Consider the following 23,521-nt stretch of genomic DNA (forward strand, 5'->3'; position numbering starts at 1 on the left):
ACAGAGTTCCCTAAGAGCCAACTTGCACCTCACTCCCTTCTCTGGACACCTGGTCCCACAGTGGTGCATTTGTAACAACTGGGGCACATCACTGTCACCCACAGTGCTGAGGGCACACAGGTCTAGCTCTTGGTGCCATGTGTTCTACAGGTTTTGACAAACGTGCTAACATGCCCCCCACCACTTCATGTAATTTGGAATAGTTCCACTTGCCCAACAATTCCGTTCCCTTCCGTCTCCCTAGCCACAACATTCCAAGTGCAACTTCGTCTCTCCCACTCTCTCCCTCACTACAAGTCTTCATGCCTAGCCTTCTCTAGGTTTGTCTTGGTACCCAAACCCTGCGCTTACCCCTTCCTATCTTCAGAATGGCCTGGCTCGTAGACACTTCATTTCTGTGAACCCTTTTAATTGAGATATTTTAAGGAAAAAAAAAATTCTGTCTGTGGATTGACTGGTAGACCTCATACACACTGTAGTTATTTCTATTCTGAACAAGGGTGCTGGTTGACTCTTGCTCTGTCTCTTGAATAGGTGAACGCTCAGAAAATGCCAGAAAAGCGTCTCAAGAGGACTGCCACCCACGGACACGTACCCCCAAGCTTTCTTCTGCTCTTCTCTTTCCCTTTCTGCCCTTCAAATATACCAATTACTTCAAAATCCCTAGGTTCTCTCGGAACAGTTCCCCTCGCCAGAGCATCCGCAGGGGCTAAAAAACAAGGCAGTTAAGGCCTGCTGTGCACCCAGGGCAGTCCCAGAGGGAGCAGACACTGTTCTTGGCACTTGGCTTTGCCATGTCTACCAAGAGACTGGGCTCATCTCTGTGGTCACAGTATGAGCACCTCTCCCGGGTGGGGGGTGGGGGTGGGTCTCAGCCAGTCCACCTCCCAACACTCTCACAAGTAGTTGTCAGATAACTTGTAACAAAGCGAATCATCTGATAACGCAGCCAAGGATTAGTGAAAGACTGGTGGAAACCCCAACAGCCTCTCCCCAACCTCCGCCGCCACCCATCTAGCAGAGAGGAAGATTATGGTTGCCAAGGAAACGGGACTAGAGAGCAAGACAGAAACTTTGTCTCCTTTGGTTTCTGAAGACTCACAAAGCAAGCTGGGCTGTAAAGTGGAACTGGACATGACTGTGGTGGATTTACCATTTACTTAGTAAAATTGCTTTTAATTCCGTCATGCCGAGGTGTACAGTCCTCCCACCCTCTGAAAGTTAGGTCTTGAACCTAGAGTTTTCCAAAGTCTGACAAAGGACAGAGCTCTGAAATTCATTGTCTCTGATTAAATTCAAGTGCAGGACAGATGGCTAAGTCTGAGTACGTGTCAGACAGGCAAAGCACTTAAGATTTGCGACAGGCCAGACCAGGAATTAGCTGCTAAGTTTTTGCATTTATTCAGACATCCATGCGCACCATGAATGTGGCTGTAAAACTTATTTGTATTCACACTTTATTCAAAAACACTCCCAAACAAAGCAACTGCTCTCCTTGTGCCAGGCCAGATGCCCTTCTCTCAACCCCACTGACTTACAATCCCTTTTTCTCAGGCTGTAGGAATTGTGTACACTTCATATACCCAGACACGTAGGACAAGAGCAGCAACCTTTGGAACTCCTTAGCTTGTCCGGAACCCACAGTTGGGTCCTCATTTCTATTCTGGGAACTCCTCTATTGAGATATTTACTTATTTTAATGAACAAACATTTGTCTATAGGGAAAAAAAAAAAAAAACAGCCAGTGAAATGAGAGCAGGCAGCCACAGCTCTTTCAGAGCTGTGACACACAGCAAGGGAGCAGGCCACTGCCACTGGCAGAAACTCAAAGGAAGCCGAGTGGGAAGGCTTTATTGAGGGGGAAGGGAAAGGCTGGGGTTGAATGGAGCCCAGGGGCTTTGGGAGGCAGCAGGTGGGTCCACTATGGCAGCCAGCATCCTGTGGCGGTGATTGGTTAAGAACATGCATTTGGCTTTCTTTGGTTTATCTGAAAGATGAAAACTTTGGAAGCTGTCAGTTATTAATCAAGTACTGGCCATCTGAGGCTGTGTGTGTAGGCCAGAGAATAACCACGGTGTAATTCCTCATGAGCATTCATCCTTGCTTTTTGAGCTACATCTCTAACTAGCCTGGCGCTTGCCAAGTGTGCTAGGCTGATGACCAGCAAGTCCCAGGGATCCTCCTGTCTCCACCTCCCCAGCACTGGCTAGCACATCCGGTACCCCTTACTTGAGTACTGGGGATTGAACTCGGCTAGCACAGCTAACACTTTACCAACTGAGCTCTCTCTCCAGCAGCATTTGAGGCTACTTTTTACGGGGGTTATTTGGCTTTCTGGACACACCCCCCACCCCCATGATCAGGCCATGTTCCATTTGCATACTCATGCATTCAGTAAATATTTTACAAACAGGAATGCACCAACGGTGAGGGTACTGGAGCTCAGTAAATGACCGAGTATACACACCAGCCTCCTACAGGTTCCACTTACACTCCCTCTCCTCTGCAACCTTGTCTCTGGGCATCCACCGTCAGGATTCTTTTGAGACATGGCGCAGACATCTCCCATCCACTTCCTCATCCTCATGCCCAGGCAGGCTCAGCTGCTGCTGGCCTCCTCAACTATCTCACCAAGCCCAATCTTCAGGACACAATGGATCAAGTCAGCCTCGAGTTCCCACTATTATTAGACTCAGCCCCATGGGTCACTTCCCTCCACATTCCTGGGCCTACGGGACAGTTCAGAGGGCTTGCCTGGAAACCCAGTGCCCCTATCGCTTCGGACAAGTTATATAATCACTCCAAACCTGCTCCCTGTTTACCAGGTTGGGGGTGCAGGGGTGATCACAGAGGCTACTCTGGAGGGTGGCTGTGCTGATGAACCGTGACCGTAGGAGCATGGAGCCCCACACCCACCAGCCAGGGCAAACACTAACATTGAGATCCATTCATGTATTTCTCCCAGGTGTTATAAAGCGACAACTGGACGCCACTGAGAACCTACTATGTGCCTGGCATGAGCTTGGTGCTTTTCTTAAATTCATTATATTGCCAGGCTTTGCTATTTGTGAGTGTTGGTCATGCTTACCTTAGGATGAAGGAACCAAGAGATGATGAGAAATGACTGTGTGTATCTAAGTCTGTTGTGGCTCAGTGCCTGTCAAGCACATCCCCAGCTGTATCTTCAGGTCATCATGGCACCCAGACACAGCATATCTACAGAGCTGTCATTTACAATGAACGACTGCTTATTCACTGTGCTAGGCAACCCCACCCACCACAGTGGGCAACCTGGGCTCATCAATCATCAGTTCTCTCTCTTCCCCCTTACTGGTGAAATCAGCTAGTGCAATTGACTCACTGGAAAAGGTTTCTCTCCCTAGCCATTCATCTATCTTAGTAAGGTCATGTGACCTAGTTTTTTTTTTTTTTTTTTTTTTTTTTTTTTTTGGTTTTTCGAGACAGGGTTTCTCTGTGTAGCTTTGCGCCTTTCCTGGAACTCGCTTTGGAGACCAGGCTGGCCTCGAACTCACAGAGATCCGCCTGGCTCTGCCTCCCGAGTGCTGGGATTAAAGGCGTGCGCCACCACCGCCCGGCGTGACCTAGTTCTTACCAAGAGATCAAAAGTGTCCATATGAGCCTATTAAGCAAACTATTACTATCCCAAGAAAAAGGAAACATCGCTCAGGCATGCCTTTTCTCCCTTAACCCCACTCTGAATCCCCAGAAAGCAGGTATGATGCCGTGAGATATAGCTGCCATCCAGTGATCTCGAGAACTAAGTCCCAAGCCCAGGAAGGCAGAGTAGAGAGAAGCACGTCAGATTCTTGACAGCCTGCGGTGGTGACATGCCATCACCACTATGGGCAGACGGCTGTCACGCATCCAGAAGCTGCTCAAACTGTTGTGACTGAGCTGATTCTGGTGACCGAGGGCAGAGTAAAATTAAGTAAGATGAAGTATCTTTGTTACCCGTCCACATGTCCTAGTAGAGGTACAACAAAAAATCTGTCCGGGGCTGGGGACACACAAGCACAGGGGTCCGAGTTCCATGCCCAGAACCCACTTCAAAGTCAGGTACGGTAGTACGTGCTTGTAATCCCAGACCTGGGGAGGCAGAGACAGGCAGATCCCTGGAGCTCACTGGACAGCCAACCTAGCCTAGTCAATCGCAGGCCAGGGAGAGACCATCTGAAAAAATAAAGTGGATGCCACATGTGGATCAACACCTGAGGTTATCCTCTGTCCTCCCGACACATGCACACTCACGTGCATATTGCAGGCATGTGCACACGAACTCGCACACACACAATTTTAAAAGTTCTGTCCATAACCATCTCCATAGCGACCATTCTCTACTCTTCCAAGTCTCACGCATCAGCTTGTGCCAGCTTTCCCTCCTCCCTGTCATCTGCTGTCATACTTGTTTTAACCACTGGGTTTCCATGGGTCATACACACTGTGCCTTAGGAATCTGAAGGCTCGGACATGCGTTCCCAAAAGCTTGGCTGTCCCCCAGCCTCACCCAGCATGGAACCAACTGAGCCTTCTGTCAGCTCAAGGCCTTTGCTGGCACCTTGGTCAAGATCCAGCAGTCGTAACTGCATTGTGTCTGTCTGCTCGTGAGACTCCTAGAGTCCCAATTAGGTAGCATTTAGTTTCTGGCCCAGGAAGACTGTGCTCAACATTGCTCTGCACACGGGGACAATCAGGGGCCTGGCCCAAGTGATAAAGGAGCATCCGTGTGACATGAAGCCACTGTGAAGTGAGGGCTGGAGGCTTCATCTGGCTCCACACAGGACCAGCTGTCAACACAGACGAGCCAAGTGTGCCAGCGGGTCACACGGTGCTTTCTCTCCCCTCACAGAGACGGATGGATACACTCTTCAGTCCGTGTCAGCGGAGAGGGAGGACCGGGCTCCAACCCTTGCTGTTAAGAGTTCCCTCACAAAGGACAACACACCAAGAAACCAAGTCTAGATTCCAATACAAAGAATGCACAGTGCATTTCAGGTTATGAGTGACATGGAATTGATAATGATAGATTCTAAGCGTCATCCCAGCACTCAGGGGCAGAGACAGGAGTGGAGTTCAAGGCCAGCCTTGTCTCCATTTGAGAGTTTACAAGCCAGCTAGGGTTGTAAAGGGGAAGGGAGAGGGGGAGGGAGAGAGAGAGAGATATCAAGGATTTGCAAAACTACTTTCATAAACGTAGGTGCCGAATGGTGAAACATTCAGAGAACACTTGAAATCACTGATTAAATGAGAAAACAACACTTCCAGTGTTTAAAATGGCGTTGCTGTCAAATAAAAACTCACACAATGAAGAGAAAATCTCTAATAATTTATTGACCTTCAGTTTCACATCGTGAAAAAAAAAATAACAGTTTTACAAAACGTCAAAAGTGTAGTAGTAGCAAACGAGAACATACAAACACCAACATTTTCTAACTTCTACAGGGTTTGGTACGTGAACCACATAGTCAACAGCCAAGACAGGGGTTTTATCCGGCCCTCATCACTCTCACTCAGACAGGTGTCAAGCCTGAGAAAAGGGGCCCCACCATTATACCAGAAGTGGAAGGCTGACCTTTGTTATCCGTTTCCACGGCAACCAGCTCACCAAATGAGAGGAACCTCCCCCGTCTTGCGCCAGGGTTTTTGTGTGGACTGTGCTGTGAATCGTATTGGCTTCAAAGTGTGGGACGGTTCACAGGGTGAGGACCGTCAAGTAGCAAGCCCAAATGGCCACATCAATTAAAAGAGCTGGAGTCTAGAAAGGTCCCCCTTGCCAGCCAGGGCCCACCCTTGCGGTGCAGCCCCCTCTGGCTCACACAGTAATTAATAGAAGATTCAAGGACAGGCCACAACTTTGAAACAGCTGCAGAAAATTCTTCCTGCTCTCAGAAGCAGCAGTGACGTGCAGATCTTGAGACAGATTTGCATCGTAAACTACCTACGGAGCTGGGACAGCTAAAGGGCGGAGACTGATCAGGCCACCAGGGTCCAATCAGACACTTACACTGCTTAGAAATATATCTAGGGACCAGAAACTGACTGCTGGAACGATCTGGAAGCTTTCATTCCAACGGCTCATTTGTTTTATTTTGGTCCGACTACAGTCCACTTACTCATGGCACAGACAGACATGTACAATTAACCTAAAGTACTAAGGTGGAGAGAAATGTTATGGAATTATCTGTCATTAGACAAGGCAAACACACTCACAACGTAAAGGTGGTTATCCGTCTTAAATCCTATTTTTTTTTAAATACAGCACTGTGAGAAATATGGATCAAGCAGGCAGAGTTGCAAGTTCTGGTCTCCCCCAGACACCCCGGGGGGCTCACTGTGGTCTAGCACTAACACGTTTAGTAAACAAGCACTCAGACGAGCAAAGAATGTATTCACAATTGATCCAACAGGACGGGAAGACCTCTCCACAGGCCACCGTTTACAATCCTTGGCACCAAAGTGTGACCAAACATCACTTCTGTGTACCAAAGAGCTCTTTCAACATGTATCTAAGGGTGAACACGAAAGTGTACTTTGTATCAAAATGGATGTTTTTCTGGGAGAGTCTCGAGCACTCTCCAATCAAGGTCCAAGAGCCACGCGCAGGCCAAGCAATGTGGTCAGTGGATTTGTTTACATCTGACACATTTTAGTTTTTCCCCATTGGTGTTGTTATTCACCTAGAGTAAATAAATAGATAAATAAATAAACTTTAGACAATGTCTTCACCTGTGCCCTATATACAGAACGATTCTGCAGAACCTCCCAGGGTTTCAGGATATTACACAAACGGGGAAATACTATAAAGTAATTTGGTCCTTTCCAAGTGTCAGCAGCCGAGACCAAAGTTAGGTAAGTCAGACAGACAGGAGGAAGGAGGACAGACCAATACCCTGCTCTTAGGAGACCCGCCATCAGTGTGACCATGAACCTCAGTAAAGGGTGGTCTAGTTACGGTGACTTTGTGGTTTCTCTGCTTCTGGGATGTAATTTAAGTTTCCATCTTGGAATCTGTCTCCGTCCCGACATTTCAAAAATGCACCCCTCCCCCACCCACCCTCTACTTATCCTCCAAATTATAGCCCCAAAGTTTTCATTTTTTTTCTTTTTGTGCAGCAAAGCACGTCAACAGCTACAAAATGTGCAAAACATACGACCATCCACACACGCCCATACACGTGAAGACAACGTAAGCACTGTTTCAGCATGCAGGCCGCAAACAATAAATAGCTAAATCTAGAACACATTTCTTAACAGCCAAGAGAAGGTTTAAAGTCACTTATAAATAGCAAAGAGCATCTACCAATCGGCTACCAACAATGTCCCCATTGTTCAGAGGCGTTCCCGGGGGACCGCAACCCCTTTGAGATGAGTGGAGAGTCCTGGGGTGCCCATTCTTCCGTCGGCCAGGCCAGCTTCCCTCCTGACCCACGCTTGGCTTTGCGTCTCCAACAGCAGCTGGCCATGGAGGCTTCAAGCTCAGTCCTCGGAGGAAGCTGACAACCATTTCAAATCCTGCATATAAACGGTGGAGCCATGGAAATCAAACGCTGAATGAGCTACAGCAAGGGAAAAGGCCAGCTTTTCTCTCCCTCTGAGGGGCTGATTAACGCTGACATTAATCCACAATTACCAGACAAGGACTAGATCACAAGCTCTGTCATTCATATTTAAACCATGTGCTACTGGCATTGGAAAAATCCCACCCCCCTCCCCCACCCCTTCCTTCATGTCCACTTAAAAGAGTGTTCACAAGGTGCAGCCGATGGTATTTGAGGAGTCTTGTAGCAACTTCTCCTGGGTTTCTTTCTCTTCATTAAACTTGGCTTCTCCACAGCAGAAACCTCACATCGTCTCACCGTGTGTCGGGGTGAGCTAGAAAAAAAAACAGAACGAAAACACAAAGGCATGAAGGATTTGTGAGAGGTCACGGTTTAAGACATTTGCTAATAAGCACACAATTTAGAAAAATTTAGACTCGGGGCAGAGCTGGGCAACAGCACTCCTGACTGTGCGAATTACAAGTTCAACAGAAAGTGTGCACACTTGGCCAGCTGGTACCATGACCATGGGCAGCCCACAAAACAATGGTATCCACGGCGAGAGAGATGGCTGGAGCACTGGCTGCTCTTCCAGAGGACCCAGGTTCAATTCCCAACACCCACATGGCAGTTCCAGTTCCAGGGGATTCAACACCCTCATTCACATAGAAACATGCAGGCAAAACACCAATATACATACAATTTTAAAAAAATAATTAAAAATAAAAGGCATTTAAAAAATTTGTGTCCAAAGGACCTTCCTTTCTTAAACATGAGTATGTTCAAATTCAAGCCTACACATGGCCATCTTCCGTTTTCAATGCTTGGAAAGAAAGCTACTGTGACAGTCACTTGGACATGAAGGGAGGAAGACGCACCCCTAGGCCCTCTGATCATAAAAATATCCAAGGCAGACTTTTCAGAGATCGAAGGCAGCCATAGCAAAAAATGCATCCCCACTACTCACTGGAACCCTAGTACAAGCACGGACAAAGGGACTGTTTTGCAGGACCACTCATTAACGGCAGATTCTTCTCTTTGGCTCGTGTGTGTTCAGAAGTGTGAGTCAGTTCCCACTTGTTTCTTTTGGCTGTTGTCTAAGCGTGATTCAAGCCTTCAAGACATTCCTTAGCCCTTGGTGTCATCCCTCGGCCCTGCCTCCCTGCAACCTGTCTATCCACATTTGGCCAAAAGAATGCACCTTGGAATATTTAACATCTCGAGACATGGCATACTCGCACAGAAATGAAGAGGTGGCAGATTCCAAAAGAAGAAACAAAGCAAATGCAGGTCCACATCCTGTCAGGTGGGGGCCATAAGACATCGAAAAATTACAAGAAAATCAGAATAGTTCCCTTTTTGTCTTCCCACCCATGGAATGAACAGCAGGAGACAGTTAAGATCTCCTGAGCGGGTGAGTTTTCTGACCTGGGAAGGTTTCTGCTAAGCCTAGATGAATTCATCTTGCACCAGCATTTGGAAATCAGGGGACTCAGGCTGGAGGTCTGTGCCGACACCCAAAGGAGCCTCTCTGAATGTCATTCCAGCCAGCTTTAAGTGTTTTTAACTCCAGCTTGTGTATAGTAAACTTTAGAAATTTGAACCAACATCCTCCCTGCCGGAAACGGAAAGAGTAGCTTTGATCAGGGGCGCGTGTCACCCTTGAAAAGCAGCAAGCTGGCCCTATCAAGTTGACTTTTTTTGTGCCCGACTCTCCTGTCCAGGGTACCAAGGGTGGAGGCTGCTGTTTCTCAGGTAACCGCAGCATTTTGTTTGTTCTGTTTCCCGGGGACCGGAAGCAAGTTAGGGTCAAATACTTTTAACACATCCACGCTGGGCTGGGAAAGGGAACCAAAACTGAAGAACAGAAATGATAAACAGCTGATAATCAACGGTACGGAATGTCCCCAGGACACACAGACTGTGCTCCAGCCAGATCAGAGCAAGGGCTTACTGTAGCAAAAGCCGGTTGTAGGTGATAGAGGCCGGTGCTGGGCTAGACCAGGCTGTTTTCAACACCCACCTCTGTCTGAATTGGGACGCTTTTCTGGACGTTGTGGTTAAAATGACTCGTTCAACAAAAAAAAACAACCCAAAGTCCAGAGAGATCTAACACAAGGAACAGAGAACACGTGTGATCTCTCTGTCAGCCTCACCTTGTCTGCCTTGCTTTTCACCCACCCCATGGCCATGTCTGACAACACACTGCCCCCATCCCTGGCCACTTTTCCAGGTCGACTGCACACCCAGTCAGCTGCCGGACTAACTCTTCATTTTGCGTCTGCTAATTAGCGCCTCTTCCCTAGGAGTCAGTGTCTCTCTCTCTCTCCAGGCCTGCTTGAGGGTTGAGTCATGCAACCGTATCGCAAATGAAATAACCACTTGCAGAACGTTCGTTTATTCTGGATTACTGAGATGCCAGCAAGGCTGCAAAAACCAGTTTGGTGTGGGCTGCTGTCCGTAGGTCTCTCTCCTCTCGGGAGGTTTCTGACTGCTGCCGATCCTCTACGGGAATCTCATGCCCAGGGAACATGGCCCTGCTGGCCAGGACAGGCTGGAGGAGGAGACGGCCAAAGGGTTGAAAACAATGATGATGAAATAAATGTGAAAGGGAAATCCATTTCAGTTGCTTGTGAATGAGCTATTCAACATGAGGAAAGAAAGGCCAATAAGATGAGACCCCTCTGTTGAGCTTACAACCACTCTGAGGTCCCCCTTTTTCCTCTCAAAGGCCCCTTGAAAGGTGTGTGACACCCTAGGAAAAGCAGAGCCAAAGTCCTCTGGTAATGACTCTGCGCTGCCGGTCCTCCACCGTGGCATTCCTTAACAGTTAGTAGTGAGCCCGGCAATCGGCCAAATAAAGTGGCATGTCCCTAGCGCCCTCTGCTCAGCCAGTTTTGGGTTTTGATTTTTGTTGTTGTTATTATTTTCTTTTGTCAACCTGACAGAAGCTAAAGTCATTTGAGAGGAGGGAACCTCAATTAATGCCACCTACAGGCATGCCTTTGGACAGTTTCTTGATTAATGATTGATGTGGGAGGGCCCAGACCACTGAAGGGGGGTACTCCCTCTGGGCAGGTGGTCCTGGGATTGAAAGCAGGCTAAGCTAGGTAAGGGAGCAAGTCAGTAAGAAGAACTCCTCCACAGCCTCTGCTTCAGTTCCTGCCTTCAGGGTTCCTGCCCTGGGTTCTGGCCTTGACTCCTCTTGGTGAGGGACTGTGACTTGGTAAGATGTAAGAGGAAATACGCCCGGCTTGCTTTTGGTCATGGTGTTTATCACAGCAATAGGAGGCTAGCTAAGACAGACAGACAGACATGCTGAGGCAATTCCTGGGCCAGTGCTGAGGATGCTTCACAGGAGGCAAGCAGCCACAGCGACCCCAAACTGTGTAGGCTGATTCATTACTGGAGCCAAGAGTGTCATATGCACAAGACGACCACTGCGTACCCAGGTATATGACACAGGATACAACTTTTGTTGGTCCCAGCAACAGGGTCAGGCTGACTGATTAAGAGGATGCAGTTAGGGAAGCTTAGGTGGCTGAATTTATCTACACAAACTACCACCTTTCATGAGAACAACCTAGACTGTCCTCCAAAGTTAAGAGATGCTCTAAAGAGATGGTTCTTGGGGGCGGGAGGGCATTTTAAATAAGTGAACATACAATTTTGGAGTCAATAAACTAGAAAAAACTTAAAGCAATAATATTTTTAAAACCCTATTAAGTACAGAAAGGTCTGAAGAAGTGAAATCAGAAGAGCAACCCAGTATCCCTGGGATGATACCAAGATCAAGTTCAAGTTTATCAGGAAGCAGCTTGAATGCATACTCAAGCGTCTGTGCTCTGGAGTCAGACGGCCCTGGCGGAGTTCTTGACTCGCTTGACCACTTGTTGAGGTCTATGACATTGGGCAATTGACTAGTTAAACTCCATAGGCATCAGGTTTTTTCACCTGTAGAGAGAGATTAGTAATTACATCCAGGGGTTGTTCTGAGCATCAAAAGGATGCTTGAGTGAAGCACATGGTCCTGTCCTATGACATTGGGCAATTGACTCCATAGGCATCAGGTTTTTTCACATGCAGAGGGAGATTAGTAATAACATCCAGGGGTTGTTCTGAGCATCAAAAGGATACTTGAGTGAAGCACATGGTCCTGTCCTATTTAGGAACACAATGAGTATTTCACGACCACTAACTGGAATTACTAATGGATGTCTGGGGTTCCCAACCTGTCAGATATAACTGGAAAACTTTCTTTAAAGTACTGATGCGGGGCTGGAGAGATGGCTTGGCGGTTAAGAGAGCTGGCTGCTCTTCCAGAGGACCCGGGTTCAATTCCCAGCACCCACATGACAGCTCACAACTGTCTGTGTCTCAAGTTCCAGGGGATCCAACACCCTTACACAGACATGCAGGCAGGCAAAACACCAATGCATATAAAATAAAAAATAAATAAGTCATTTAAAGTACTGATGTTTGGATTCCACCCGGACCAAATAAAACAATGTCTCTAGAATGGGGGCACAGTTTCTGAAAATCGCTTTGGGAGATTTTGAGGCTCCGTGATGGCGGAGAGCCACTGGTTTCCATTGACAGGAGGTTGCAGTGTTGGCCAACACAAGCTTACATCTCCAACTATGCCTTCTTACCTCATGCGTGCTTTCTTTAGGATGTTCTGCATTAAGAAGGCAGATGTTTCCAGGTGCTGACAAACGCAGTAGGAATCAGTGAGTACGGGACCGTGGTTATGCTGTTCCACACATCTAAAGTCGGATCGTAACAGTCCAAAGTCTTGCAGCGCTGAATGCCGAAGTACCCTCCGACGACATAAAGCTTGTTCCCGGAGGCCACAGCGTGGCAGCTCATGCGCTTGGCCGTCACGTCTCCCACCTTGGTCCACTGGTAAGTCTCACTGTTGAATTTGTAAGCAGAGCAGGCAGAGAACTCTGTATCTCCACCCATAATAAAAATCTGGTTCCCCAGCACAGCTGCTGCTGTGTAGCGCCAGGGCTGGGGACAGGTGGCCGGTACTGTCCACCTGTTCTCACACTGATCGTAACACTGAACTTTGGGAAGCTTGTCATGGCTTACACTGGTACCCCCGAAAGCAAACAGCTTGAGTTTGGCACTCACTACAGCAGCATTGCTGACGCCTTCTCGGAGTGGGGCGACCATGGTCCACTTGTTGGTCGTGGGGTCATAATGTTCTACTTGCTTTAGAGAGACTGAGGGGGAGGCTGGGAGGCAGCCCGTTGCTGCTGTATGCCCACCGACCACATACAGGCAATGCTTCAGTTCAGCAGATCCATGACCGAACCTGGCCACCAGCATGGGGGCAGCCTTGGACCACTCCTCATGTAGGGTATCATAAACCCAGACATCTTTTGAGACTCCATTTTCAGAGCCCCGCCCCCCAGTAATGTACACTTTGCAGCCAATTGCACACGCACTGAACTCTTTCCTGGGGCTGGGAATGTCAGCCTTGGGAATGATTTCTTTAGCCTTCTGGTCTACCAAGTACAGTTTGTCACACATGAAAGTCTGTCCTCCCAGGAGGAAGAGGGCATGGCCGGTTTTCCGAGGGCGGGCACAGAGGCTGGTCACCACGCCATCGTTCTGCAAGATTTTCAGTTTGCACCGAATGGCCTCCTCCACAATCTCCTTACTCTTCCTCTGCTTGGTGATGAGTTCTTCCATCGCCACGTTCTCCATGAGATAGATGGCAGGAAGGAGGGCCAGCCTCACGGTCTGCAACAGCTCTGGGAGGTAACAGTAGCGCTTCTTCAGGTCATAGCTAATCCAGTTCATGGCCGACTCATAGACGAGCCTTTCATCTTCTGTCTCCAGCTCTTCACTGGACAGGAGCTGCACGACCATGTCCTGGGGCAGCTGGAGGAAATCTTCGTTCTTCCGGATGGTTTGGAAGTTGCTGAGACACATTCTCCAGGAGAGTTCATACAGCTTGGTGCACTGGTGGGCGTCGGACAGCAGCAGCATGCCCAGGCAGTTGGTGGGATGCAGGTTCTTTTCCAGAAACTCCGCACACGCGTCTCTGATGTCCTGAAACTCCAGCATGTCGCCGGCTTCCAGGAGCGACTCAGCATTTTCTTCATTGATGATGACCCTGGACGAGTACGCGTAGTCGAGAAGCAGCTCTAAGACTTCTGGGTGGATGGAGTTGTCGAAGTTGACTTCGCTGTCCTGGCTCTCTTTCAGACCACCACTGAACATGGCTTCAAAGTAGCGGCTGCAGGCAGCCAGCACCGCCCGGTGGCAAGGGAAGGTCCTGTTCCCCGCATGGAGAAGGACATCTGTGAAGAGCCGCTGCTGGCGCAGAAGGTTCAAGTGAGTGAGGACACTGTCCGCATAGGAAGATTTATGGAACAGGTAGATATTGATGGAGCCACTGCTGGCCCTGGACTTGCGGTTCTCGTGCACACTGACTGACATTTTGCTTCAGCGCCTAAAAGAAAACAGAACAGACCCATTGAACACCATGCTCTTGATGTTCCCAGCCACAGCACAAAAGCAATCATCACTTAGACAAAGAAAATGGAGCCTTGTTAGTCCTGCTGCTACCTACGGTTCCGAGGAGGGTATGGCCACCCTGGAACAAAGCCAGAGAACTACCTGGGAGGAAATACATTCCCTGTAATACTCGGGAGCTTATGTGAACCATACACTGTTGGGGGGTGAGGGGAGGCATGGCTTAAAAGCAGGTTTCTCTTGGAAAACCTGACTGCCAGAATGTAAGTCAGCAGAAGCTGAGGGAAGTCCGTCTCGTTCTCTCAGTTCCCAGCGCCAGCCCAGCTGATTCACTACAGGCCAGTTAAAAAGCCAAGCTTCCCGCTCTCATAATGCCAAGAACGTCAGGAGGGCACCGGCTTTAATGCCCTATACAACATAAAGCCATGCGTAAAACAAACACCTACTAATTAGAAATTCTATTAAGAATTCGTTTGGTGAGATCCAAACTCTGCATACATCTAACTACCCAACTCCTGAAGAGGTCAGCCTTTCACACAAAGGATAGACAGTTTCTAACTAGACAGCTCTACCACCAGGAGCTCTGAATGCACCAGAATGTAAAGAGTTACATACATTGATCAGCAGACCTCAGTGAAAGCACAGGATGGATTCTGGCCACAATTACCACCCATCTTTCTGAACCTGGACAGATTCCAGAATGACACTTTGGCACATAAAAGGAAGAATATTTTGAGTAGGCAGCTCCTGCTGTTTTTTTTCTGTTCTTCCTGCTCTATACCAATTCTTGGAAAACCGTCACAAGAACAAAGGATGCAGCCACACCGCTTTTGATTAAACACTCCATCACCAGGACTGTTATGTACCTGCAAATGCTGCACCTGCATATCAGGAGTCCAAACTGCAAACACTGCTTTATGTAGATTCAAAAGCACACAGGGGTAGGAGTGTGTGTGTGTGTGTGTGTGTGTGTGTGTGTGTGTGTGTGACATTCATGTGCCTATGTGTGTATTTTAACCTTTGTTCATGCAGGGCCACTGTAAAAATAATCAGCTACCTACAGCGCTTTCCTAAGTATCAAAATTAGCATCCGTGGACTCTCCTGCTATCCTTTTAGGTATCTGCTTGTAAGAAAACTAGCCAACAATGATTTAGAAAATGTCCACTGTCCATCTTGAAAACTGGAATTAACTCCCGCTTCTGACCAGTACCCCTCTACTGCTTTGAAGAATAGAAAGGACCTGCCCCTCTCGGGATTCCAGGGCAGGTTGTTTATGTCAGCAGCGAAGACTATGTAATTGGCTACAGTATCTTTTCCGATACAAATAGCCAGAACTTACAGCACAGCTGAAACTGACTGTTTCTTCTTCCTTCGGATATTTTAATTTGTACTCCAGGAATTATTAATAAACGTGAATGAATGCCTTACCAGATTCATGAGCTAGAACTGCAATTTCCCCCCACCAGCTGTGAAAGTTGGCACAGAAAACAACCAAGGTGGATGTCTGACATGCCTTTGACCCTTGGGGCCCATAACCTTCAGGTGATGTAACTTGTTTTCCTCTGGTTTGGGAATGTTACTTCTCATGCTGGGTAAACAAGGCCAAATAACAACCATCAAAGTTACAAAGCTCCAGGGTTACAAAGCCGAGGAAAAACACCCAGAAATTTCCAGTGGGTAGGAAGATGGTGAGGACCCATGCATCGCCCCCACCTCAAACTAAGGCTCCAGCTTCCAGGAGTCCATCCTGAGCCACTGTGGAACGTTCTGAAGAAGGACTCATACTGGAGGGATCCTGTGAATGCACTAAGTGTATGAAGTGTTCAGACTCCCGTGCACTTGACACCTGCATGCTTTACCCCTGTGGATGTCATTTACACGGATGCGTTCAGTGTTGAGTTATTTTGAAGAAGATTTTAAGCCTAAACCTTTAAAAGATTGCCTAGTCTCAGGAAGCTGCCTCCTCTCTGGCTAAGAGCCAAGACAGGAACATAAGCATCTAAGTGCTTGGCGGCTGGGCTGGAATCCCACTGGGCCAGAGCACATGTCCATTAACAGGAGTCAGGGTGGCATAAAACAACATTCACAACTAGGTTTCCACTTAAGAAAACAGTTTGTCCAGAAGACCTTAGGATACAAGATGCGCAACAGTCAGCAACACTCGGCAATCCTGTGTTTACGCTGCTGTATTTTCTAGGTCTCCCCAGAAAGCAAGAAGAGCCTACCCTGTCATCTTGGATCCCATCCCCACTGGAAAGGAACGTCACTGTCACAATCATCTTGGAACCATGTAGGATTAAAACAAAAGGTACACATGAAGGCCCAAGGGAAATAACTTGCTTTCTGGTTTAGAATTATGCCAACAGCAAAATAACCACAGAAATCATTTATGCAGTTACTAAACACACCTTCAACATTAAATTAATCACTCTTTCCAACATTTTCGTAAGCCCCCAGAGACATAAATTTGCATGCTAAGGAAATGGCCAAGAAAATGCACACATATACTTAACTTGCGTCTACAAAGAAGGCAGAGAAAAAGACTACTATTACTGTGAACATCAAAAGGGCTCCTAGTTCAGTAACTTCGGTCCACTTACTGTTGCTTCCACGCAGGCTGTCTGCCTCCCACACTTGGAGCACCTCCGTCTCTCCTGGTTTTAAACCTGATCTCAATCCCACGAGAAAAGGAACCAGGCAGATGTATCTCAAGCACTCACATCATTGGCAACAATGGAACGACACCATAAAGATGTTTACAAAAATAGCCCTTCGCCACACGGTCCCCTACAACATTTGCAACGCTACTTAACACGCTGAACATGCCACTGAGGGCGACACCAAATTACACATCCAAGTTCACTGTTTCATCTCCACCCCGCCCACCAATTCCTAGGCCTTTGAAATTAATAATGTCACTGGAAAAGGCAAAAGCTTGCAGGAGAAGAAACTAGTTTTTCAGGAACCAGTTTTCATTCATTCGGCTGCAATCAGATGCCCCCATGAGGAGGTCTGCGCGTGGCCCCCACCGTCCCCCGGAGCCGGCAACAGTGCACCATGGGGAACCGATCCCACGCGCTGGGCTGTCTGCGGGCTTCAGGAAGCCGGCACGCTATTATTCCCAACCTGGCTCCTCGCAGTCCCTGAGACTTGCCCGGGCGTTACACCGCGGAGGGGAGGGAGGTCGTTCCCCCAGCGCGATCCTGCCCTAGCGACAGTTCTGCCTCGAGAGCAGTTCCTGGGCTTAAGCCGCAGGCAGGCAGGCAGGCAGGGTGGCCGGCGCCGGCTGGTGGCTCGCAAGCACACCCGCGGCTGGCCCGCCCCTGAAAAATCCCGGAGCCCGCAACAGGTCTGGGGCTGCAGGGGAAACTTACAGCAGTAGGCGACTGGCCTCCGCACACAACCGGCTGGGGTTCTTGCCTCGGTCACCCGCAGGGAGCCGACGGAGGGCGTCTCAGTCCCAGGAAGAGGCGGCGATCAGCCGGGAGAAAGGAGTGCCGGGAGGAGAGGCGGTAGCGCCGGGGGTAGTGGCTCCCGGATCGGCTCTGGCAGGCAGCTCGCCTCGGCCTCCGGATCTGCAGCTGCGGACCTGGCGCCCCGGCCGGGCCGAGAGTCTGCCGGCGCTCGCCTAGCCAGGGGAGAGTGAGCCTGCGGCGGCCGCGCCGCGGAGGAAGGCGGGCTGCGAGCTGGGGGGGAGGGATCGAGGCTGCGGTGTGAGAGCCGGCGGCCGCCTGGCGTCTGCTCTGGGTCTCTGCAGCGCCTCCGCCGTAGCACTCGCTCAGAGGCTGCGGGAGCAGACTGCGCCCGGGCCACCGCGCACCGGGCTATAAGTTGCGCTCCCGCCCGGGAGGGGGCGCGTATGCAAAGAGACTCGTTCGGGGGAGGAGGGAGGAAGCGCGTCCGCGGTGCGGGCGGGAGCGGGTGGAGCTGCTGGGGGGTGGGGGGGGGGAGAGCTGTAGGGGGAGTTATCGGGAGAGGAAGCGGGGGGAGGGGGGGCGGGGAGTGCACCGAGACAAAGCGGACGCCCTCGCTCAGCTACGGGCAGCTGCAGCCCCCGGGGAGTGCAGAAGAAAAGAAGTTTGAGGGGCTCCGATGGTGTACGCCTCTTTGGGCCAACCTAATTCAAGGCTCTAGCTCGGGTTCTGGGGAGCCCGCTAGGGAAAACAGCCTTGGGCTGTGGGCTCAGTGGTACCAGGACCCCCGGGATGCTCAGTTTAGTGGTCCAAGGCCAAGCTGGGGTTCCGTGGCACCGGGGCGCATAGCCACTCACTGGGCTGGACACCCCAGCGGCAGGCAGAACCTATTACCCACGGGGGCAAGGGAAGAAGCCCAAGTCGGGACCCTGTGGTCACTGCAGGTTGCGCAAGTGGGACGTAGGGTTACTTGCTGGCAGGGGGCCAGACTCCAGCTCCAGGCTCTGTCCGGGTGTTGTCCCTCCCTACCCCACCCCAAGCTGGTGAGGAACCGGCGGCCGGCCGGACTCTGACCCACGCGGTGCTGGAGCCGCTGCAAGCCCGGCTCAGTCCCGCGGGCCCACGTGTTTCGCAACCAATCGCCAAGGCCGCTAGATTCAAAGGAGCAGCCACGCCGCCTCCTTTTAGGAAGACGTCTCGGTCACCTTCCGAGACTTGGCCTTTCCTGCTCTTTGTAGGTTGGTGGTGTTTGGAGTTGAGTCAAGAAGTAGACACACACACACACACACACACACACACACACACACACACACGCACGCACGCGCCTCGAGAGTCTGGCAAGAAAGGAATGCTGTCCGGGGAAAAAAAAAGAAATTCACGTGGCGACCACTGCTCCTGACTCTCACTCTTGACTCTTGTGCCAAGGGCTTGTCTTTTGGCCGGGAGCTAAAACGCCACTTGGCGTTGGCTTTTATTCAGCATTTGAGATAGAGTCTAGGGACGAGCTATATAGATGATTGATCCAAACCTTTATTACACAGGTGAAGAAACAGGTCTTGGGCGATGTGAACTGCCTGACTGGAGAGCTGCACCCCCCCAGTAGTGGCCCAGTCACGTGAGGGCTCCGGAGATCGACTTTACCCTGTCCCCGCCCCCACTCCCCCAAGCTTTTCCCCTCGTCTTCCTTAAAACACCAAGCGTAACAATGGTTTAAATCGGCTAAGGAGGCTCCACATGGCGCTTCCTGAGACCACAGACTGCTGTAACCAGTACGGTCGGTTTTTTTTTTTTTTTTTTTTTTTCATCCCATCCCAGCTCCACTTCTGGCTTTCTCTGCTATTATTCGGGCTGATAAATTTTGCTCATCGCAAAGAAAGACAGTGCCCTCTTAAGTCCTTTCTTAGCATTAACTCGTCAGCCTCACTACAGCCTCTTAAAAATCTGTTTCCTATTTTAATTTTTGATACAGAGTCTTGGCTCCGTTTTGCTTTACAAAGCCAGAAAAGCTCGATGGATTCAAGGTGAGAACCAGGTGCACAGGGCCTGAGGGCAGCCGCGAGCCAGGCAGGCAGAACTTAGTGCCCAAGGAAAAGAATAAAACCAGCATAAAGCAAATGAAAACACTGTACACACCAGATAGACACGGGCATTGAATAAAGGAAGGTGGTATTGGGTCGCTGCTGCACATGTGTTTATAAACACGTTTCTGTAGCGTGTGGCCAGGAATGAGAGGCACCAGGGCCAACTCCTGGCCCCCTTTCTGTTTTCATCGACCTGGATTTGAGTCAAACACAAATATGTTGTTTGGGGGCACTAACAGTTAATGTCTTTTTGGTTTTTCGAGACAGGGTTTCTCTGTGTAGCTTTGCTCCTTTCCTGGAACTCACTCTGTAGCCCATGTTGGCCTCGAACTCAGAGAGATCCGCTTGGCTCTGCCTCCAGAATGCTGGGATTAAAGGCGTGTGCCACCACTGCCCGGCACATTTTCTCTTTTGACAAAGTATGCCTTGCTTTCTCCTCAAGCCATCTAGAACTGCCCTAGATGCTGCTGCCCAGCAGTATTCGTACATACCTCAGCTGGTTGGCTGGGGATTTTGCTAGGAGAAGCCACCTGGCAAAGGACAGGTCATCATTTCTGTGGCATCTCCTACCTGGAAGCTGCAGTGTGGGAAGCCAAGGAAACAGTGAAGATCACTTTTTAGGCAGGGCTAAAGGAGTAAGTCCGGCTGTTGTCTATCGGTGTATCTTTTCTGCCTAATGTTGCCACTTCCTGTGCTTCAAACAATACACAAAATTGCAGCCTGGAAAATCCTGAAATGACCATATACATTCCCTCCATCTGCTGCTGGAAGATAAGCAAAGCAGGAATTCGTTTATGTAGGTTATACAGACTGGAAAATGCTGAAAGATACAGGAACCACAGACTATAATGATTGGCTTGAGCCAGTGTATGAAAAGTCTTCAGCCTGCTAGGCAGTTTCTAATGCCTTTCTCCAGGCTGAGGGTGATTTGCAAGTTAGTGGATTTATGATCGTGGAAACTCAAATTATGTAATTTTTATGGCCTCTCTCTTTTGGCCAGTGGTAAAAGTCACCCTTATCACCCTGCTCACAGGAAACAAAGGCGAGTCCTGTACATGTACAGGAAGAAAACGCTCCACAGGATTGTGATTGCTCTGGACCACAACGGACACAGCGGATAGCTGAGATGTAACACCTCTGAGATGTAGCACCTCGGTTGAGATGCTGCTGCTGCTGCTGCTGTACTTTGTACAACAGCCAGTGCTTGGTTCCGGTGCTAGCCTGGTCCTGCGGCCCCCCACCCAACCCCCCTGGGCTTGGGACACTAAACCAAGGTCTCAGGTTTTTGGGGTTTTTTTTCTTTGTTTGTTTTAATGCTATTAAAAACCTGTGCCCAAGGCTTTGGCCTTGTTATCTTTCTTAACAACGTTATTTTGTTAGGCTGCAAAATCAGCAGCATGGGGTTAAATGTATTAGCTGCCTTCAAACCTAATCTGTCTTCATTCGTTCCTAATTTACACTCGGACTGAATTAATGAGAATGATTTAATTAACGCCGTACAATCATGGTACCAGGGACTGGGCAGCTCCAGGGGATTGGACTTAACTGGGCCATGCAGCTGCCACCCTGCCTCTTGCCGGTTCCCCCAAGCCTTACCCAAATTCAGACATGTCCCCTGCTGGGATTCCAGAAGGGCCCTCTTTGTTCGCCGGATTCACTTCCTCACTCTGTGTGGGGAAGGTGGCACAGCCCTACTTGCTGAGGTATTGGCTACCCAGGCTTTGAGAACCATGCCCAGTCAAGTCAGCATGGCAGAGGGCCAAATGCCCACCCAAGGACTTTCACTGTCAGTTTGACTGGATTTAGAATCACCTAAGAGACACACCTCAGGGCATGTCTCTGAGGGTCTTTTCAGAGTTTCAATGGAAGAAGGAAGACCCACCCTGAATGTTGACGGTGACATAAGATGAGCTTGTGGTTGCAGGCTGAAAAAAATGGGGGAGAATGAGCTGACCGCAGGCATTCAGTTCTGCTTCACTGTAGATGCGGTGTGACCAACCACCTCACACTCCTATATTCCTTCCCCCACCGTGGGCTATTTTTTTTTAATTGTGAGCCCGAATAAACCTTTTCTCTCCTTACATTGCTTCTTCTCAAGTATTTGGTAACAACAACCACAAAAAGTAGGAAACACACAGATCTGTGCTTTTCTTTCCAGCATGTTGAGCTCGTGCTAGGAATGGACATCTAGCGAGGGATGCATGTCCTGCTCACACACGTGTGGAAGGGAAGGAGGGAAAAAAGGATTTGCAATGGGAGAGATTGAGGTGGGACTCTAGGCCGTGCAGGACCTGGGACAGTGACATCACTCTCACAGAGTTTCCCAGTTAAGGAGAGGAGACTAGACCTAGCTTCTGAAGTCCACCTCCATCACGTATTAAGACAGGCAGCTAGAAGAGGGACTGTGGCTTGTGCAAGGTGCCACTTTCGTACTGGAGGTGACTCAGAGCCACTAGCAGATGTGGGCATGGGTCCTTCATGACCAAAGCGGGGCCTGAAGGGTCCATCACAGCCCCCTGCCACACTTCACTTCCCAACAAACCTAGGGAGAGAGACCCTGGAAACTGCCAGCAATCCTCTTATTTCAAGAAGAGAAAGAAAGAATAATCGAGCTATAGATGAACAAGAATGACAAGCCGTCAACACGGAGTAGGTCTCAGAACGTAGCAGCTCTCTAATCCCAGGGCTTGCTGGGAAGAACAGGGGCCTCGGTTGGCAGTCTTGTTTTTGTTACTACGTTTCATCTGTGTTTGTGCTCTTTAAGAAATTCTTATTTGTATTGAGGACCTGTGCTAAATCGAGAGAGCGTCGAGGCTGTTGAAATTGGTTCAGTCACATTTTAACACTTCAGTTGTTTCTTAAGGTGCTTTGCCCATGCTGCTTTATTTATATTTTATGAATTAAATTGATTATGGTGTGGTTTTTTTTTTTAAATTTCAAATTCCAGTTGCTCGTTGCTGTTGTACATGACCACGATTACCTCTTTCTTGTCTTACAGTTTTCAGTGGAGAGTTTCATGAGAAATTTTACCTGTGCCCTTATTGACCTCCTCTATTGGGGTTGTTAGTGGTGGGAAATACACTCTTCCTTTCGGACTTCCTCGTCTCATCCAGCCTCCCGTGACATTTCAGGGGACTCAGGGAGACACCTGAGTCATCCTCTCAGTATAACTCTGATCTAGTCCAGTTCCGTTATGTTTTTCTCCAGGGCCCTAGAAGACAATGGTCCGCACAGACTGGTATAGGGTGTAGGTTGTAGGGGCAGGGTTTTAAAGCAGTTATTATTATTTTCTCTGGTTATGAAAGCAATGCGTGATTAAAATGGGGAGACTACAGACAGGAACAAAGAAAACCATACTCCACCACACGGAGATCCTGACAGTCCCCGTGTTTAGTTGTTAGGCAGTCAAGGCCAGGAACTCGAAAATGAAACTTGAATTCCTGCGCTCACGTATGCTGGAGGGGTGTTGAGGGGGCAAATACTAGACATTCATAGTAATTCGGTTTCCTCTGCTGTAACACAAGATGATTAGAAGATTGTTTTACAGGTTAAAAAACCTGGGGCATGTTCAGCCCGGCCACGGTGGCACACACCTTTATTCCCAGAACTCAAAGGACAGCAGAGGCAGGTGGATCTCTGTGAGTTTCAGGCCAGCCTGGTCTACAGAGTGAGTTCCAAGAGAGCCAGGGCTACACACAAAAACCGTCTCAAAAACAAAAAAAAAAGCCAAAAAATTAAATAAATAAATAAATAAATAGACTGGTACGTGTAAGACATGAACCATAGGGCCTTGCTAGCTGAACACTATGAGCTTGTTTTTATGTGGATTAGCAAGAAGTTGTTTACAGAGAATGGCGCTCTCCTGTAATCTCCGACACATTCCCAGGTGGCCCTCCTAAGGAAAAGACAAGGGTGACTTGAATCCTTATGGCAGTCCCTTCTTTCCACAGTTTCACCTCGTACTGAAGGAACACCTTCATG

The 23,521-nt window shown here is 49.1% G+C and overlaps 1 protein-coding gene across 2 annotated transcripts; it reads right to left on the reverse strand.

The window, feature by feature from the left end:
• Positions 1-5,323: 5,323 nt before the first annotated feature.
• Enc1 (ectodermal-neural cortex 1) lies at positions 5,324-17,888 on the reverse strand. Of its 2 annotated transcripts, none has more exons than XM_052743483.1 (3): positions 17,421-17,888; positions 12,209-14,022; positions 5,324-7,890 (listed from the first exon to the last, which is right to left on the reverse strand). In XM_052743483.1, the coding sequence occupies exon 2, from the start codon at positions 14,007-14,009 to the stop codon at positions 12,240-12,242; it is 1,770 nt and encodes a 589-aa protein (XP_052599443.1). In that variant the 5' UTR covers positions 14,010-14,022; positions 17,421-17,888; the 3' UTR covers positions 5,324-7,890; positions 12,209-12,239. The 2 variants fall into 2 exon arrangements, with proteins under 2 accessions (XP_052599443.1, XP_052599444.1); XM_052743484.1 differs by lacking the exon at positions 17,421-17,888 and adding an exon at positions 16,647-16,903.
• Positions 17,889-23,521: the final 5,633 nt, after the last annotated feature.

This window comes from Peromyscus californicus, unplaced genomic scaffold (genome assembly GCF_007827085.1).
Source record: "Peromyscus californicus insignis strain IS unplaced genomic scaffold, ASM782708v3 Scaffold_18__1_contigs__length_77618521, whole genome shotgun sequence".
In the NCBI taxonomy this organism is placed as follows: domain Eukaryota; kingdom Metazoa; phylum Chordata; class Mammalia; order Rodentia; family Cricetidae; genus Peromyscus; species Peromyscus californicus.

Coding starts and splice junctions, on each gene's coding strand:
- Enc1 (XM_052743483.1), bottom strand. CDS start 14,009: ATGTCAGTCAGTGTGCACGAGAACCGCAAGTCCAGGGCCAGCAGTGGC.